At 43.6% G+C, this 20396-nt stretch overlaps 1 protein-coding gene across 1 annotated transcript; it reads left to right on the plus strand.

Annotated features, from left to right (window-relative positions):
* The first annotated feature begins 8284 nt into the window (after positions 1-8284).
* Positions 8285-18138, plus strand: MAT2A (methionine adenosyltransferase 2A). The gene is made up of 9 exons (XM_073622087.1): positions 8285-8479; positions 12211-12288; positions 12368-12490; positions 12574-12686; positions 15587-15730; positions 15812-16030; positions 16121-16303; positions 16439-16572; positions 16864-18138. The coding sequence occupies exons 1-9, from the start codon at positions 8386-8388 to the stop codon at positions 16964-16966; spliced, it is 1191 nt and encodes a 396-aa protein (XP_073478188.1). The 5' UTR covers positions 8285-8385; the 3' UTR covers positions 16967-18138.
* The last annotated feature ends 2258 nt before the right edge of the window (positions 18139-20396 follow it).

The raw sequence follows: 20396 nt of genomic DNA on the forward strand, positions 1-20396 counted from the left end.
CACCTTTCATGAAACAACCTATTCACAGAGCTGCAGAGCATGGTGAAGCCCTCACAGAAAAAAATTAAAAAAAAGAGTACAACTGACTCTCATAAGATCCTGCAGGCCATTAGAAAGATGTATTTTGAGATTCATATAGCATTGTGCTATGCAACGTGCATTCCATACAGAGAGGCATGAAAAGAAATGCACACTGAGGGGTCTATATGTAATTGTTTTCACACAAGATTCACACACATTTGGATTCAATTGGAAAAATGTGTGAATCCTGGCTGGGTGTTGATCAATATGCCCCATCAAAGTCATCCAAAATGACCCTGCAGAACACAATACAACACTGATAGCATAATCCAAAGTAATCCTCCTATGCAGATCATGTTCCTAGACTCGTACTCTTGGAAATCATACAATAACAACATGGGGTGACATAAAATGGGAGCTAAAAAATAAAAACTTTATAGAGCATAATGTAATTGTTTGTCTCAATATAAACAATGCTGCCTGTTGGCCCACACTGATATTCTGACATCTGAAGAACACCATTACAGATAATTATATGCTTGTATAGGGCAAAGGGATATTTTGCTTTAGATCAGGGGTCTCCAAACTTTCTAAGCAAAGAGTCCTTCACTTTCCTTCAAACTTTAGGAGGGCCGGACTGTGGCCAATGGGAGTAGAAAATGCCTCTGACCCGGTGGTGGTAAAATAATTACATAACACCTGCAGGCAGTAGGAGGTATTGGTAGTAGTGGAAAGAATAATCTCCATTGTTGGTGTCAGTCGAAGGAATAGTGCCTCATCCCAGCCACGACACTACCTGCCTGGAGTTTGCACGTTCTCCCTGTGCCTGCGTGGGTTTCCTCCGGGTACTCCGGTTTCCTCCCACACTCCAAAGACATGCTGGTAGGTTAATTGGATCCTGTCTAAATTGTCCCTAGTATGTATGAATGTGAGTTAGGGACCTTAGATTGTAAGCTCCTTGAGGGTAGGGACTGATTTGAATGTATAATGTATATGTAAAACGTTGCGTAAATTGACGGCGCTATATAAGTACCTGAAATAAATAAATAAATAAAATCTATGGTGTCAGTGGGATGAATAGTGCCCCATCTATGTTGTCAGTGGTTGGGCCAGATAAAGACAAGCAAAGGACCACATTTGGCCCCCGTGCCACTGTTTGTAGGCCACTGCTTTAGATGACTTTGAAGTCCAGAACTTGATGCCAAATTGGGAGCAACCTGGGGCCCCGCCTACGGTGCTTAGTGGATTATAGCCCATCCCTTTGGACATTATGGTGGTCACAGAAAAGCTCTGCTCTTATACCTGTAGATAAACGTTGGGGGGAAATGTGTTTAGATGTACAGATATATTCACATATGAATTTTATAGTACAATAAATACACTTAATGGGTTATAGGATAAGCCATTTAGAAAATCCATATAGTGTATGCAATCAGAATAGAGAAACATATCCGTGAACACAATAAAATATTAATTCTATGTAATGCTACAGAAGATTGTTGCAGAATGCAGACATGACTGCAGATGTACTAGAGGTGTTTTAGAGACCGGACACCTACTGTAGGAGACATTCAAAGACTGGTCACTGCCATTTACATCAAAGACTGGTCACTGCCATTTACAGTGCCTTTACAAATTAATCCATCTACTTTCACTACTATAGCTGTCATACACTGATCAAAATAAATCTGGTTCACCAGGGAATGGCTGAATTTTGTGTGGGGTACGCACTGTTGAATCATCTTCTGTTAAAGCAGCATATTGGAAAATATCCCATTGATCAGTGGCTGCAGCCAATCAGCCACAACCACTGATCAGTTTTGCTTTAAGAATTCAATGCTCTGGCAGAGGGGATTCCTCCATCTACCTGGTTTGTGTGAACGGAGGAATCTGTTCAAACAGCTTAAGGCTGGCCATACGGTATACAATCTCCTTGTACAATATTCATTTCGATTTACCAAAACCAGATAATATGAGGCCAAACCTAAACACTTTCAATTTGTATGCAGTCAGGCAGGTCCTTGCACTAAATAGTTGAAGGTAAAACTAAAGGAAATTGAATAAGAAAATTGTATAATGTATGACCAGCTAAAGCTTTGAGGGTTCGATGACAAGTCTGATTGCCTTGAACTTAAACTGTTTTAGAAAACCATTAAATCAAAGAGTTTAGTTCCACTTTAAAGTGAAACTTTACCCATAACAACTTGATAAAAAATAATGTTCTCTAGCAAGGAACATACATTCCATATTAATAATTACGCTACCAAAATTAGTGTGTGCTGTAAATTGCAACCAGCATTGTTCATGTTTCTTCTTGTTGGAGGCTGCCATTTTCCTAAAGCCCAGAGCCCCGGAACAGCAGTAAATTTTATAAAGTGAAACTAAATTCATGAATTTAACGGTTGCAAAAAACAGTTACATTCCTGGAATGCCAGGATTGCTAATTGTCACATTTGCTTGTGTGCTCAACCAAATGGTCAATCCATCAAATGGCTGGTGTCACAACTGATCACATCTTCAGCACCATGGCAGTTGCAAATCAAACAGATGCAGGTTCCTTGGCTGTAAAGCATGGAAGGGTTTAATTGCGCTTCAGACCGGCCTCTACAAACGCAGCACTTTGCCTAAAAATGGAGAACAACTGAGCGTGTGCAGAGCAGGGTGAGACAGTGTATTAATGGATTTTAAACAGTATAGACACTGATGTTTAATGTTTTACATACTGTAGCTATACCTGCAAAAGGGGCCAATCTGAAGTGATCTAGCAGGACTTAATTTTCTGACTAAAGTTCCACTTTAAATTTCAATTTGAATTCATAATGTTCTAGACTGTTACATGAGTTTTTATGGTGTTCTTGAATTATAGATTTGTGAGTCATTCAGTTGCCAACTGTCATGTCATTTATTCCAATGACCAATAATGTAAAGGGTCATCTCTTCTGTTGACGACCAGTGTAAGGGGACATCTCTTCTAATGATTACTAGTGTAGGGGGCATCTCTTCCACTAACCACCATTGTAAAGGGACATCGCTTCCACTTACCAACAACGTAAAGGGACATCTCTTCCACTGATCACCAATGTAAGGAGACATCTCTTCCACTGACCATCAATATAAAGGGACATCTATTCCACTGACCATCAATGTAAAGGGACATCACTTCCACTAACCATCAATGTAAAGGGACATCTCTTCCACTGACCATCAATGTAAATGGACATCTCTTTCACTGATCATCAATGTAAAGGGACATATCTTCCAGTGACCATCAATGTAAAGGGACATCTCTTCCAAGACCACCAATGTAAAGGGACATCTCTTCCACTGACCATCAATATAAAGGGAAATCTCTTTCATTGACCATCAATGTAAAGGAACATCTCTTCCACTGATCATCAATGTAAAGGGACATATCTTCCACTGACCATCAATGTAAAGCAACATCTCTTCCAAGACCACCAATGTAAAGGGACATATCTTCCACTGACCATCAATATAAAGGAACATCTCTTTCACCGACCATCAATGTAAAGGGGCATCTCTTCCACTGATCATCAATGTAAAGGGACATCGCTTCCACTAACCATCAATGTAAAGGGACATCTCTTCCACTGACCATCAATGTAAAGGGACATCTCTTTCACTGATTATCAATGTAAAGGGACATCTCTTCTACTGACCACCAATGTAAAGGGACATCTCTTCCACTGATCATCAATGTAAAGGGACATCTCTTTCACTGACCATCAATGTAAAGAGACATCTCTTCCATTGATCATCAATGTAAAGGGACATATCTTCCAGTGACCATCAATGTAAAGGGACATCTCTTCCAAGACCACCAATGTAAAGGGACATCTCTTCCACTGACCATCAATATAAAGGGAAATCTCTTTCATTGACCATCAATATAAAGAGACATATCTTCCACTGATCATCAATGTAAAGGGACATCTCTTCCACTGACCATCAATGTAAAGGAACATCTCTTCCAAGACCACCAATGTAAAGGGACATATCTTCCACTGACCATCAATATAAAGGAACATCTCTTTCACTGACCATCAATGTAAAGGGGCATCTCTTCAACTGACTACCAATGTAAAAGGACATCTCTTCCACTGACCATCAATGTAAAGGAACATCTCTTCCAAGACCACCAATGTAAAGGGACATATCTTCCACTGACCATCAATATAAAGTAACATCTCTTTCACTGACCATCAATGTAAAGGGGCATCTCTTCAACTGATCATCAATGTAAAGGAACATCTCTTCCAAGACCACCAATGTAAAGGGACATATCTTCCACTGACCATCAATATAAAGGAACATCTCTTTCACTGACCATCAATGTAAAGGGGCATCTCTTCAACTGATCATCAATGTAAAGGACATATCTTCCACTGGCCATTGATGTAAAGGGACATCTCTTCCACTGACCAGCAATGTAAAGGGACATATCTTCCAGTGATCATCAGTGTAAAGTGACATCTCTTCCACTGACCATCAATGTAAAGGGACATCTCTTCCACTGACCATCAATGTAAAGGGACATCTCTTCCACTGACCATCAATGTAAAGGGACATCTCTTCCACTGACAGTCAAAGTAAAGGGACATCTCTTCCACTGACCATCAATGTAAAGGGACATCTCTTCCGCTGACTACCAATGTAAAAGGACATCTCTTCTAATGACCATCAATATGAAAGGACATCTCGTCCACTGACTAACAATGTAAAGGGACATATCTTCCACTGATCATCAATGTAAAGGGACATCTCTTCCACTGACCATCAATGTAAAGGAACATCTCTTCCAAGACCACCAATGTAAAGGGACATATCTTCCACTGACCATCAATATAAAGTAACATCTCTTTCACTGACCATCAATGTAAAGGGGCATCTCTTCAACTGATCATCAATGTAAAGGACATATCTTTCACTGGACATCGATGTAAAGGGACATCTCTTCCACTGACCAGCAATGTAAAGGGACATATCTTCCAGTGATCATCAATGTAAAGGGACATATCTTCCACTGATCATCAGTGTAAAGTGACATCTCTTCCACTGATCATCAGTGTAAAGTGACATCTCTTCCACTGACCATCAATATAAAGGGACATCTCTTCCACTGACCATCAATGTAAAGGGACATCTCTTCCACTGACCATCAATGTAAAGGGACATCTCTTCCACTGACCATCAATGTAAAGGGACATCTCTTCCACTGACAGTCAAAGTAAAGGGACGTCTCTTCCACTGTCCATCAATGTAAAGGGACATCTCTTCCACTGACTACCAATGTAAAAGGACATCTCTTCTACTGATCATCAATGTGAAAGGACATCTCTTCCACTGACCATCAATGTAAAGAGACATATCTTCCACTGATCATCAATGTAAAGGGACATCTCTTGCATTGACCATCAATGCAAAGGAACATCTTTTCCACTGACTAACAATGTAAAGGGACATATCTTCCACTGATCATCGATGTAAAGGGACATCTCTTCCACTGACCACCAATTACATAGTTGGTGCGGTTGAAAAAAGACACAAGTGCATTAAGCGCAACCTATGTGTTGTGTGTGTGATTATATGGCAGTATTCCATTGTATATCCCTGTATGTTACGGTCGTTCAGGTGCTTATCTAATAGTTTTTTGACACTATCTATGCCCCCCCCCCCCCCCCCCGCTGAGACAACCCTACCACGAAAAAGTTTTATCCCTATTGTGGGGTCACCAGTATGGTATTTGTAAATTGAAATCATATCCCCTCTTAAGCGTCTCATCTCCAGACAGAATAAGTTCAGTGCTCACAACCTTTCTTCATAACTAATGTCCTCCAGACCCTTTATTAGCTTTGTTGCCTTTTTTTGTACTCGCTCCATTTCCAGTGCATCCTTCCTGAGGACTGGTGCCCAGAACTCGACAGCATACTCCAGGTGTGGCCGGAACCAGAGTCTTGTAGAGTGGGAGAATTATCACTTTATCCCTGGAGTTAATCCCTTTTTTAATGCATACCAATATTGTTTGCTTTGTTAGCAGCAGCTTGGCATTGCATGCCATTGCTGAGCCTATCATCTACTAGGACCCCCAAGTCCTTTTCCATCCTAGATTCCCCCAGAAGTTGTCCCCCTAGTGAGTAGATTGCATTCATATTTTTGCCACCCAAATGCATTATTTTATATTTTTCTACATTAAACCTCATTTGCCATGTAGTTGCCCACCCCATTAATTTGTTCAGATCTTCTTGCAAGGTTTCCACATCCTATGGAGAGGTTATTGCCCAGCTTAGCTTAGTATCATTCGCAAATACAGAGATTGAACTGTTTACCCCATCCTCCAGGTTGTTTATGAACAAATTAAATAGGATTGGTCCCAGCACAGAACCCTGTGGGACCCCACCCCTGACCATTCAGAGTATTCTCCATTTATCAACACCATCTGAACTCGCCCTTATAGCCAGTTTTCAATCCATGTACTCACCCTGTGGTCCATGCCAACGGACCTTATTTTGTACAGTAAATGTTTTTGGGGAACTGTGTCAAATGCTTTTGCAAAATCCAGATACACCATGTCTACGGGCCTTCCTTTATCTAGCTGGCAACTCACCTCCTCATAGAAGGTTAATAGATTGGTTTGGCAAGAACGATTCTTCATGAATCTATGCTGATTACTGCTAATGATACTGTTTTCATTATTAAATCTTGTATATAGTCCCTTATCATCCCCTCCAAGAGCTTGCATACTATTGATGTTAGGCTAACTGGTCCGTAATTCCCAGGGGTGTATTTTGGGCCCTTTTTAAATATTGGTGCTACATTGGCTTTTCTCCAATCCGCTGGTACCATTCCAGTCAGTAGACTGTCAGTAAAAATTAGGAACAACGGTCTGGAAATTACTTGACTGTGTTCCCTAAGTACCCTCGAGTGCAAGCCATTCTGTCCTGGTGGTTTATTAATGTTAAGTTTCCCAAGTCTAATTCTAATTCTGTCCTCTGTTATCCATGAGGGTGCTTCCTGTGATGTGCCATGAGGATAAACACTGCAGTTTTGGTTACTGAAGCCCCCCGATTCCCTTGTGAAGACTGAGGAGAAGAATAAATTCAATACCTTTGCCATCTCTTCCACTGACCATCAATGTACGGAGACCCTTAACTTAAACCAAAGTAAAGAACCATTTCTCTGCTAACCACCAACATATAGGAGGACGTTTTTTCGCCTATTTCATTTTAATAGTGTGATTATTACGGGAAATGTTTTTACGATATAGAGCAGAGGGTGTGGTAGAAATGATCCACCTTGGGTGTTATATACTCTAGGTACACCATATTCTTTACGTATTATTATATCTATAAATTAATGTACAGTAAACATACATTTTAGAAGGGGTTCCCTTGAGCCCTAGGTTCCTATGGGGTAGAAAAGTTGCTCTTAGCTGTAATACAATTATAACAAATATATCATATTGATATGATAGCCGCACATTGTGCTGTACAGGACCCATGTGTCACACTTTGTGACACGAGAAGAGGAGCAGAGCATGGGGAGCAGAGCATGAGGAGCATGGGGAGCATAGCATGAGGAGCATAGCATGAGGAGCAGAGCATGAGGAGCATGGGGAGCAGAGCATGAGGAGCAGAGCATGGGGAGCAGAGCATGAGGAGCAGAGCATGGGGAGCAGAGCATGAGGAGCATGGTGAGCAGAGCATGAGGAGCAGAGCATGAGGAGCATGGGGAGCAGAGCATGAGGAGCAGAGCATGAGGAGCATGGGGAGCAGAGCATGAGGAGCATGGGGAGCAGAGCATGAGGAGCATGGGGAGCAGAGCATGAGGAGCATGGGGAGCAGAGCATGAGGAGCAGAGCAGCTGCACAGCTCCCCTGTCCCCATTTTCTTCCTCTCTCATGTCTCCTTCCTCCCTCTTAGCAGGGAATGGTTAGGCTCCGCCCACCTTCTCTCAGTCCCTCTCCTTGGACTGTACCACAGGACATAATGTGACTGTAATATCCTCACATTCTCCACACCTCTTACACAGACTACCCTCTACACAAGATGGTGTAAAGCTCATATGATTTCTTTCCATCTCCCCGGGGGTGAGTTCATTCCGTTCTAACACCCCTACAATACTGCCAGTGGTACATTCTACGTTTGGCCCGGCCCACTCTCCCCAGCGGTGACGTTGTAGTCGGTGGGGGTTGGTGAATGGTCCGGCGAGGTCGCGCGGGATCCGTGACGTCAGCCAGGCGAGCTATAAAAACGGAGCCTCTGGCGCCATTTCTCCATTCCGACCGGCGACGACCAAGGGACGGTAAAAAGGTCATTGTGAAGCACAGCAATAACCAACGACGCAATGAACGGACAGCTGCTCAATGGGTTTCACGATGCTCTCATCGACGAGGGGAGCTTCCTTTTTACCTCCGAATCCGTCGGGGAGGGTCACCCTGGTGAGTTCATGGCGGGGCGGGTGGTATAGAACGTAAGGTCACGGAACTCATGTGAGTGACTCGGTTCGGTGAGTGAAGAGGCCGCCGCGCCGATCCATTTTCGGCATTTTTTTTTAGCGCACGCTAAGAGCGGTGCGCGCGGCCGCCGCAATGCAGCCGAGCACGTGGTGTGGGGCGGCCCCGCCTGTGTGCGGAGAGTGGTGGCGGCTCTGCCAATGAGAAGAAGGCGCCTTCACAGAACCCCTCTAATCACCCAATAGGAGGGGGCTGCACCTCTCTGATCACGTAGAGTGGTCCTGGTCCCAGCCCCCCCTCCTCTGATCACCCAGGCCCCTCTCTGATCTATTAGGGCGTGGTCCTGGCCCCAGCCCCCCTCTGATCACCTAGTGAGGGGGGCGGTCCCAGCACCGCTCTGATGGGGGGGCGGGGGTGTCCCAGTAGGCTTCTGATCAGTGTAATGTGGGCTCCCAGAACAGATCACATCCCATGGACAGTATGGGTCACATGGAATGGCTCCATCAGAGCCGGGCTGGTCTGTACTAGTACAGTAAGGGGCCCATTCACACTGGAACACATTTTTAGCATCTCGTTTGTTTTAATGGGTTGCTGAATGCATTAAAAGAGCAGATGTGACTTCAAAAAAATCATGATGCACCAAACTGTGGTGCTTCGGTACTGTATGGTTTGGTGGCAGCCAGTGTGCAGAATTTGGGGCGATGACATTTAAATTCACCAGCATGTGTCTAGCAAAAGTAGCGTGTTCCCATGTGGAGCAGTTGTGGTTTTTATTACATTGTGTAATGACTCCTGGGACCCGTGGTGTACAGTCATCCCTTGACATAATTAGAGGTGGCTATGGTGGGGTTGTGTAAAGCACTTGTGTGTCTTGATGTATGCTCTGGATAGTGTGTTCAGAGCATACATTGGAGCCGGTGTGGGTGCTTAACATAGCCCTGCTGTACAGTTGCTGCTTTTAATGCATCTTAAAGTGGTTGTTGCAAAAAACCCTGAAATGGCATAATGTGCTAGTATGCATTACATGCTAGCACGTTATGAAATGCTTACTTTAGAATGAAGCCCTCTGATGCTGTAATGTCGCTGTCATCCCTTTCTGCTGCATTTTAGCACTGTGACTGCACGTTTTTAGGAGATATTCGTTTTAGCTGGTAAGCTGCCTTATAAGCTTACCTGTAGGTAAAAATGACTAAGCGGGGTTTACAACCGTTTTAATTTATGACTTCACCACGGGTTCCAGTAGTCATTACTTCAGCTCTGTACAGCCATGTGCATGATACTAATTAGACAAGCGGAAGGGCTCCTCCCACACCTAACCTAATGGCCTGGATCTGTACTGGGAAATCTATAGCTGAGACCTTCACAGAAAGGAACCAAAGCACTTGCTATACAGCAGGACTCAATGTGATCTCTATATTAAGTAACAAAGATTTAGCCTGGAATTCTATTTTAAGCCTAACAAGTCTTTAAAGGGGCTGTAAGCCCTTGTGTTTTTTCACCTTAATGCATCCTATGCATTAAGGTGAGAACACCTGGCATTCACCAGCAGCCCCCCTATTTTACTTACAGGAGCCCCTTCATTTTCTTGGCAGACGCACTGTCCCTCTCTCCACGGGGTCTCGGCTCTAGAATGGATAGATTGATAGCAGCGCAACCATTGGCTCCCACTGCTGTCAATCAAATCCAATGCCGCAGGGGGCGAGTCCGACATTTGTGTCTGTGGATGCAAATGCTGGACTCGGGAGTGCACCTGCAAGGTAAACCCCTTGGGAGAACGCTTCTCCTAGGGGGTTATCTGTTGCGGGGAGGAGCTGCCAGGGGACCCCAGAAGAAAATGTTTGGGGCCACACAGTGGAGGGTAAGTATATCAATGTTTTTTTTTTTTTTATATCCTTTACAATCACTTTAAATGCTCCCTCCCAGTACCTATGCTGAATAACCTGTGTAAAGGTGGCAATTAATGGATCAAGACTGCTGGTTCAGCAGAGACCAGCCAGATTTCGATCATGTATGGCCCTTGTGGAGGAGGTAAGCAGTTGGCTAGTAGATGCAGCACTGAGTATTCTGGCAGTGGGAAGTCTGTTGGAATACAATAGCGCAGTGGGGAGGATTCCCGCATCCACTTAAAACTTGTGGATGGAGGCATTGGTTCATTATTTATCCAGCCTGCTGGCTGAATGAGCAAATTGATCCATGCATGGCCAGCTTTAGAAAGATGTATTTCCAGTTGCCTGATCTGGCTTACCTGTGCCTGTCAGTGATGGGTAGAGGGGCGCGCTAGACAATGTATAGGTGGTGATGTCACACATAGGCCTCTATGGGCCATCCGTTGTCGGTGCGCCTATCTTCTGTAGTCTGACAACTCATGGGAGTTGATCATGTGACTGTGCCAAAATAGGTATTCATATGAATTGAATGTTAATGCATTTGTGTTGGGAGGTAGTGTTTAAGTCCAGCTAAGTTTAGACCACAATTCTACGTTTAAGGTGTTAACATTGAAACCTTAAGCAATTAGTGTTGGGTTGAAAGACAAATGGCTTGTAAGCATTGGATGTGAGGCTGGACTTGAGCAATCTTCTCAGTTTGTATCCAATCAGGCAGGATTATATAGTGTGTATCTATAGCACTCATATGTAATCCTGATGACATGCAAGGGTAGCACCGTTTTTTGAGATTGCCTTTATAGGGGGGGGGGGGGGTGGTATTTGGTGTTTTGTGGTGTCTGAAGATAAACACTTGTATTTCTGGTACTGTATCAGATTGTGTGAACATTAGTTGGGTATGGCTTCCCCCTCCATGACTGTACAGCAGAGAAGCGTGCTGTATATCCTTGTGCGTAGTCTTGGGAAGGATCCTGTGACTGCCTGAGCCCTGCCTCCTTGTGGGTGTTGGATGGATTGGTCCAATGGGTGAAAGCCTTGGAGAGGGATCAGGTTTCAGGTGTGATGCATGCTTTGGACAGCTGCAGCCGAGGGTTTGCGTATTTCCCTGCTTCCACATTTAGCAGCAGCTCTGGGTTGTAGCCAGATTGCGTTTCTCTTAGCATGGGAAGAGTATGGAGGGAGGAGTCTTTTATATCCGATGTGATGCTCTAATGTGACTTGGCTCCAGTCCCAAGTTTACTTGGCAGCACTTTCCTTATTCCTGTATTTACTTCCAATGAAGTGTACTGCTTGCACAACATCAGCATTGTTTATTGGATGTTAGGACAGTGACACTGTAGGGAATTTTTTTCCAACAGCAAAAACGTGGAGTAGCTTACCAGAAACGGCCTGTGAAGTAATGACTTGACTAGAGCTATTGCATAGAGATCAGATGTCAGCATTGTATTACATGGTCACTACAGTTAGCTGAGTCCATGAAGAGGCAGCTGTCATCTCTATTTATAGCACTAACCTCACTGTTTCTGAAATAGTTTAGGTCATTGGTCGTTAACCTCAGTCCTCACGTACTCCCAATAGGCCATGTTTTAAGGTGTGCCTTTACTTTGCACAGCTGCTTTAAATCACTATCAATGACCTGGTATTGATGAACTATTTAATCTAAAGGAAGTTCCCAAAACATGGCCTGTTGGGGGTTACTTGAGGACTGAGGTTGAGAACCACTGGTTTAGGTGACCGAGCAGTTATTACTTGGTTATGAGGATAGATATTACTACAATCACCATTTATATTGATTGTAGTCCTGATGTCTAATTTTGTGGATTTTCTCAACAGACAAAATTTGTGACCAAATCAGTGATGCAGTCCTTGATGCCCACCTCAAGCAGGATCCAGATGCAAAGGTGGCTTGTGGTAAGTCATCTTGATTGGTTGGTTTGGAAGAACAAACTGTAATAGATCTGTGTCTCAACAGTACACCTTTCATTTACAGAAACTGTGGCAAAGACTGGCATGATTCTCCTTGCTGGTGAGATCACTTCTCGGGCTGTAGTGGATTACCAGAAGATTGTGCGGGACACAATCAAACATATTGGTTATGATGATTCTTCCAAGGGTGAGTGGTGTGGATCTGAAGCACTTGAAACCTTTTCACTGGCTAATTAGATGGTATTTGTAATCTGCTGTCATTTTATTCAGGCTTTGACTACAAGACCTGCAATGTGTTGGTTGCACTTGAACAACAGTCTCCTGACATTGCCCAGGGTGTCCACTTGGACAGGAATGAAGAGGATGTAGGAGCTGGTGACCAGGTGAGAATGTTATCTTCAGTCTGGGAAGAATTGCTTTTATGCCATTATAGGTGATTGTACTTTTGCCAGTATTTACTGGGAGCCATGTTTAATCACTTCCCACCCACAGTGTCATGGGCTTTGGTAATGTGTGTTGTGTTTTTTGTTTTTCTGGCGATTTCCCTTGCACAGTAAGAACAATCATAGCAGCTGTTCAGCCACTTGACTGTTCCTACAGGTGGGAGGGGATGTGTACTGGGGACCAGTCTGACGCCCAGGCACAATGTTATGTTGCGTCTGACCTGGCAGTTGTAAACATTGCTGCATACTCTGCTGGAAAGCTGAGATCGTGATTTTTATCTCGGGCTTTCCAGCCTGCAGGAGAGATCTGGCATCTTATTGACCCTTAGATCTCTCCATAAAGAGGACCTGTCATGCCCTATTCCAAGGAATGTTTCATTCATATTACAAGAAATGTAAGGTGATCAAAAAGTTAGACTTGCTGGTAACTGTTTCTAGGAGTTGTCCAGGAGAGACTGGCTCCACCTCCAGAGGCAGGAAACACAAATATTTGGTCTTTAAACGGCAGCCACCATCCCTTCCTCATCCTTTCATTTGAGCACTTCACCAGAACCGCTTCTGAAACATCAAAACACATCCAAGGTTATAACCGTATATATGGATGGGGGGGGGGGAGATCCCTGCTGTCCTGGAGGTCTCTAGAAACAGGTACTGGTACATGACTCTGGTCTCTCCAGGATGGCACATGAGAGGATCAAAGAACTTACCAGATTGGAGGACCCCATAAGCTTGATCTTGTGCTGAGAAGGTCCAGCCCATAATGCTTTGTGAATGTTGAGTAGCTTGACCATGTTTCTGCTCAGCAAATTTGTTCTGGTGTTGCCCCAGCTTGCTCTGCCCAAGAAGCATGGCGCTTGTGTAGAAAGCAATCGGGGAGAAAGGGCAATTTTTTTTTTTTTTTTTTCTATAATTGCCTGTTTGAGCCAATGGGTGATCGTGCTCTTATACACTTGGCACCTCAAATTTTTACCAAAATGCAAAATGGGGCATTTGCTTTTCTAATGCCTTCAGATAATTTCAAATAATGCAAGACACAGGCCCTCACGTCCAGTTGGTAGAATTGATTCTTTGGGATTAGCTGGAGATGCACAGAAGGAAGGCAAGACAATCTCCTGAGCCATATGAAATTTGGAGGCCACCTTTAGTTCTGTACTCAAATTTTGTGGGAATGGCTCTTTAATAGAAAGTGCTTGCCAGTCTCTAATGTGTCTGGCTGTCAATGGACTTGAGAGTAGCCCACTTTAAGGATAGATCTTCCTCTTGCAAATGTTTTGTCCCTACCCTGCAACACAATTGTCAAACGCCATTTTGGCAGGATCTGGAACGGAATGGCTTAATTCTGGATAACCCCTTGAAGAACCTGCGACTAGTGGGTCTATAATGCCAGGAGTTGTTCCCAAAACAGCCAAGGCTGCCACTTGGAATTTTTACAAGACAGAGGGTTGGCCCTCAGTACGTTAAAGGTTCAAGATGGCTGGAACACCTGCAGACACTTTCCTGGTGTCCAACCATGAACAAACCTTAAATGTTTCAAATTGCTTGAAACATTTTTTTTTTTTTTTTGGATTGTATTTACCACCTTATCTGAAAGCCCCTTAGACTCTGAAGGCTTTCTTCAGATACCAAGCCAACAGCTTCAGACTCTATCTTTGGCATCTAGATCAGTCCCTGAGACAGATCTTTCCTCTCGGGCAACATTAAGGGAGGCCCTCTTCGGCCAATATGGAACCACTATATTTGTAGTGTTGAGCAAATTTCCTCAGTACCAGGGGAATTTTGAATGGAGGAGAAAGGCATAGCATAGGTAAAATGCCCACTTGAGCAACGAGCCAGAGCATCTCTCTCCTTGGCCCCTTCGTCCCTTTCCAACAAAATATGTTTGGACTCTGGCATTTGACTTGGCAAATTCACCTCCTGGAAGGCTCCACTTCTCTGCAGTTAGCTGAAAAATGTCCTTGTTCAGTGACCAACAGTGCTGATCCTAGGGTCAGACACCTGGGTGGAGAAATATTTCTGGTGCCCCCACATAGATGTGGTCATCTTACCAACTCCTCCCTTTTACAAATGTTACTATGGCAATGACTCAAACAGATTCTCCCCTAAGAAGTCTTTGTTGCCCTAGGATCCTCTCATGATCTTTTAACAAAGACAGCTCCTCTGGTGTAGGAAACCCAAGACTGGGGATGGTGGCCACCCTTTAAAGACTTAAGATTTGTGTTTCCTGCCTCCAGAGGTGTAGTCTGTCTCTCCCATCCTGGACAGATGACTGGTGGGGTGACATTTAAAGGGAAGTATAAAATATGGTTTAAAGTGCTTGCAGAAACAAGCACATGCTTGCGTGCCTACATATGTAAAAGGAATGAATTCAATCCACACATGTGAGATCACTGAATGTTAGAATTATTGCTCTCACTCCATCCCAAGATCTCTTCTAACTACAGGTAACCTGTAAACCTTTTTAAGCGTCGCCTATGGAGATTTTGAAGAACTGAAGTTTGGTGTCATTCTACAAGTGTGCACAATTTTAAAGTGCCATTCTGGGTATCTATTTACTCAGAGTAACATCTTTCACATTAACCAAATATTGGTTTGTTAAACATGTTAGAAAAATTGCTGTGCAAATAGTCTGACAGAAGTTGCATCAACCACCATTTTATTCTCTGGGCATAGGGTCTCTGCTAAAATGTAGGAGCAGCATGCCAGAATTGGGCCAGATGGGAAATGGTTGTGATCTTCTCTGGTTTTGGAACAGTGGTACTTGAACCTGGGCTCTTAGTACTAATGGCTAGTGTTAACTGTATTGTGTATTAATCCTAATGAATTGCATTATTTACTTTTAGGGCTTGATGTTCGGCTATGCTTCTGATGAAACAGAAGAGTGTATGCCTCTGACAATAGTGCTGGCACACAAATTGAATGCAAAGATGGCTGAGCTGCGCCGTAATGGGACTCTGCCATGGCTTCGCCCAGACTCCAAGACTCAAGTGAGTGCCCTGAATACTGTAATCCAAATAAGAGGGGTTTTCTTTTGTATGTATGGTGTTAATGCTGTTACATTTTGGCAGGTGACAGTCCAGTATATGCAAGACCGTGGAGCTGTGATCCCAATCCGAGTTCATACAGTTGTAGTGTCTGTTCAGCACGATGATGTAATTTGCCTGGATGAGATGCGGGATGCACTAAAGGACAAGGTGGTAAAGACTGTGATCCCTGCCAAGTACTTGGATGATGATACAATCTATCATCTGCAGCCAAGTGGGCGGTTTGTAATTGGTGGTCCACAGGTAAGACTGAGTTTAACGCTACAATCTTGCTGTTAGTAATTTTGTCCCAACATTCTAGCATGTATTATGCTGACATTTACCTGTTTTCAGGGAGATGCTGGTTTGACTGGACGCAAAATTATTGTGGACACTTATGGTGGTTGGGGTGCCCATGGTGGTGGAGCCTTCTCTGGTAAAGACTACACAAAGGTGGATAGATCTGCTGCTTATGCTGCTCGGTGGGTTGCAAAGTCCCTGATAAAGGCTGGCCTCTGCCGTCGTGTGCTTGTCCAGGTAAGTTACAATTTTCAGCAACAATTGGAATGACTAACATGGTGGTTTTTGACTCAGGCTGGTAGTTTAGGGGGTGGAAAAACGGTTACAAGATGTTCACCCCATGTGTCAAATTTTTTATTTTTTTTGCTTTAGGTTTCTTATGCTATTGGTGTTGCACATCCTCTGTCTATCTCCATCTTCCACTATGGAACCTCACAGAAGAGTGAGAGGGAGCTTCTGGCTATTGTGAACAAGAACTTTGACCTCCGCCCTGGTGTCATTGTCAGGTAAAGTTGGTGACAGTTAATGTTTGAAAAGTGGGAGGGAGGAGTCATGACACAAAGGTAGATGTCCTATAGTGTAAAGTAAGAAGGGGCTTGTCGTAAATAGACCAAGATGAAAAGATGCAAGTTTGACAGTAGCAGTCTGAAGTGGTAAGTATGGTGTCCTGGACATCACCAGGGTAAGTGCCCTGTACAGAACCATTGCCTCAGGCTCTTCCCATAGTTGAGACTTCACACCACACAACATGCTAATTTTCATACTCTTGTATTAACAAATGAACTTGTATATTCCAGGGATCTGGAGCTGAAGAAGGCACTTTATCAGAGGACTGCAGCCTATGGTCATTTTGGTAGGGAAGGCTTCCCATGGGAAGTTCCCAAAAAGTTGGAGTATTGATTTGTTAGGCTTTTTTTTCCCCCTTTGACTTGCTGGCGTTACATACAGAGAAGCCTGCAGTCTTTTAAGGTGGGAAAAGGCCCTTTTAACTTTCCTGTTAATCTATTGGCTCACTGTATAGTCTCCAGTGCCATGCTGTTCTTGTGGAGAGGGGACCATATTAGCTGTTTTATTACCTACATACTTTCCTGTCTATTTTGGTGCTTCTAGCAGACAAGGCTTGTTCTGTTAATAGCCTTAAGTTATCTCCATGACCAAGTATTTTATCCCTGATGTACCACTGTAATCTCCCTGTGGTATTGATTGTACAGGACCTGGGTGTTTGGGTCCTGAGTGATTTCATTTAACCTATTGGGTATCCACCTCTTAGGCATGTCCTGTGCATTTAAATTTCCCTATGCATAAAAATCAGCACTTTGCCAAAACCATACACAAAATTTCTATCACTGTTGATGCAGTGCACACCTGCCCAATTTGAAGACAAGTGGCCTATATGGTTACAACTCTTTCCTGGTGCCTGTAGACTCACTCCTTAATGGTTTTTGTTTAATTTTCCCTGTTCATTCAGCCACACTGCACAAATCTCTCTGCCCACTATTGAAAAGCTGCAAGCCAGTGCCATGTCTGCTTTATTTATTCCCCCTCTGATGTTGCCTGGTGTGGCTACAGAGTAACCGGTGCAACGCAGAGTTGAGGCACAACTGGCAGGGGACAGGGAGAGCTGAGGATCTTACTTGAAAACAGATGTGTAACTGCTTTTATTTATTGTGTTGCCAGACAAGGCGTAAATACAGAGTAGCCTATGTCTCAGGCAACATTTTTTATTTTTTTTGGTACACTTTATGCTGTTGTATTGGTTCTGGTATCTGCGCAACCAGTTACCTCTGGCATGCTGAGGTGTAGTACAGAAAATCCTTGGCTGCACATTGCAGAGGTCCTGGCTTGTATCATGAGTAGGCTTCTCTTGGTTAGAGGCCCCCCTGCAGGATAGTGCTATGCTAGTGTTGTACAGAGAAACTGGTGGTTTACAACTGTCCTGTGGAGGGCTCTGACTGAGTTAAGTTTCACTAACCACCTCAAATTTTTTTTATTTTTTTATATTCCATGTGTCTGGTTCTGGTAAAAGACAATTTTGAGATTTCATAAATAAAGTGTTAGGGTCTCCTTTGAAACATGTGTCTTGACTCATTTGTTAATATCCATACCTAAACAGAATGTGCTGACATACTTGGTGCCAGACATTGTGCTTGGGCCAAAGGCAGCCAGAAAGCTTTTCCTATAAACAGGTGTTCATTGCAAGTCACTATATTACATCATCTATAACCATGTGTATCGCAAGGTTTTTGGTAGCTGGAATACAACAGTTGCATTCTTGTGGGGGAGAAATGCAGTGCCTGCATCTTTGATTCCATATTAAGTTTGTGCAAAATGAGTATAGACCTATGTCCATATATAACAAACAAAATGCAGTTTGCCTGTTTCAGGATTGCATAAGGGGCTCCTGTTAGGGGGTGGAAAAATAGCCAGGTGAAAGATTAAAATGGAGCCCCTCTGCTGCTGAAAATGGTAGCAGTAAAAAGCTAAGTTTCAGGCCTGACCATAAACCCCACTTTTACTAGTTGGCATAGATAGTAAAGCACTCCACAGAAGTACAGCCAGTTTGTTCTGCACTCCTGTGAACCATTTTCAGCAGGCTGAAGCTTGCTAACATCAGCCAGTCCAGGCTTGGGCAAGATTTCAACAATGAAGTTGGGATCCATGCATGGACTGGCACCCAGATCAGCCTCGGCAAGATGCTGTGAGAAGGGGGTTGACAGTGATGACTGTCGTCAGCTCTGCTCAGGGAGCTCTGAGAACTGAGTGATCGGCAGTGTTTGCTTGGTCCTCATTGGAGCCAGTAGGGGATGGAAATAGTCTGGGGGTGTGTGATTTTTTTTTTTTTTTTTTTTTTTTTTTTTTCTTGGGGGGGGGGGGGGATTACTACATTTAACCACTTCAGCCCCAGAGAATTTGGCTGCTCAATGACCAGGTTTTTTTTTTTTTGCAATATGGCACTGCGTTGCGTTATCTGACAATTGTGCAATATGTACCCACACTTTTTTTTTTGGACTGCGGTGGACACTTGACCCGGTTTTGGGGCCATTGACAATTATACAGCAATCAGTGCTATAAAAATGCACTGATTACTGTGTAAATGTCACTGGCAGGGAAGGGATTAACTGTAGGGACATGGGACTGTCTAGGAGAGATTGGTTTTCATACTTGGTATGGACACATGATCTGTCTCTACTCCCCTGAAAGAACTGGGATTTGTGTGTTTACACACATCCAGTTCCTGCTGTCATGAGTAATTGTGGGTGCCTGGTGGGCATTGGCTGCAGGCACACCTAGTGGCTAAAAGAAGTGACGTCAATTTGCCCAGCTGAGCCAACCTGCTACAGTAACACTGCAGTGGCTGGTCTGGAAGTGGTTAAAGGAGACATTAACTAAGTGATATGTATTCAATTTTATAATGGGGTAAGGATAATTGCAGCAGCACATTCAATACATGTGCACTTTTAGAGGAATTCATGCAGGGTTTCATAGATGCCCATTAGAATTGCCTCCAGTGTCTTACTGAGGGTAGGTGCCTGTCAGACTGGTATGTGAATCTGTTGGTGCCTGCATTGGGATCAGTGGCCACTACTGCCTCAGCGCTCTCCCTACCAATGACCCTATCACACTGACAGCTGTGTAGATGGAGTTTTGTGCTAGGGGTGAGTGGAGAATAGGACTAGTGCACCACTGATCTACTTGACTGATACATGGTGGCTTTCTCATTTTGCTGCTGTGCACTGTCTGTCAAGTAAAGTGGACAAGATAAGTAACTTATCTCTAGGCTCTGCCCAAAAAGTAGTTTCCCTAAGATGGGCATTGCTATATTTGTGTAATGACTACCTGTATCCCCTTGCTTTGGTTCATCTCCCAGCTGCTAATCAAACAAGGCCTGGGACACTATTGCTTCACAGCACTGGCCTACTGCTTGTAATTTCACAACCTGAGAACAGGTTATAATTCCTATCTCTATGGTACCAAGATTTCTAAGAATGTAGCCATTGTATATTGCTGCCACTAACATACAAATGCCTCAATTACATGCAGGTAGTTCTTAAGGAAAAAAACTACCAGAAAATTGTGGTTTTCTATTCTCCTTGTGTGCTTGGAGGTGGTGATGCTGCACAGGTCCATCATGGCAAATGCCTCTTTGCAAGCAATCTAACAGACTTATTGCAGCAGAAGTTCAGTTATGGAGAAGCAAATAAGATCTTTTGCCAAAAGACATCTACTTGAGCATCTGCAATTCTCTTGATATAATTGGCTTTGACCATGCATATTATAAATTGTTGATCAGAAATGGGCACCATGAGGTGCATATATACATTTTTCTTTC

This window comes from Aquarana catesbeiana, linkage group LG03 (genome assembly GCF_042186555.1).
Source record: "Aquarana catesbeiana isolate 2022-GZ linkage group LG03, ASM4218655v1, whole genome shotgun sequence".
Lineage (NCBI taxonomy): Eukaryota > Metazoa > Chordata > Amphibia > Anura > Ranidae > Aquarana > Aquarana catesbeiana.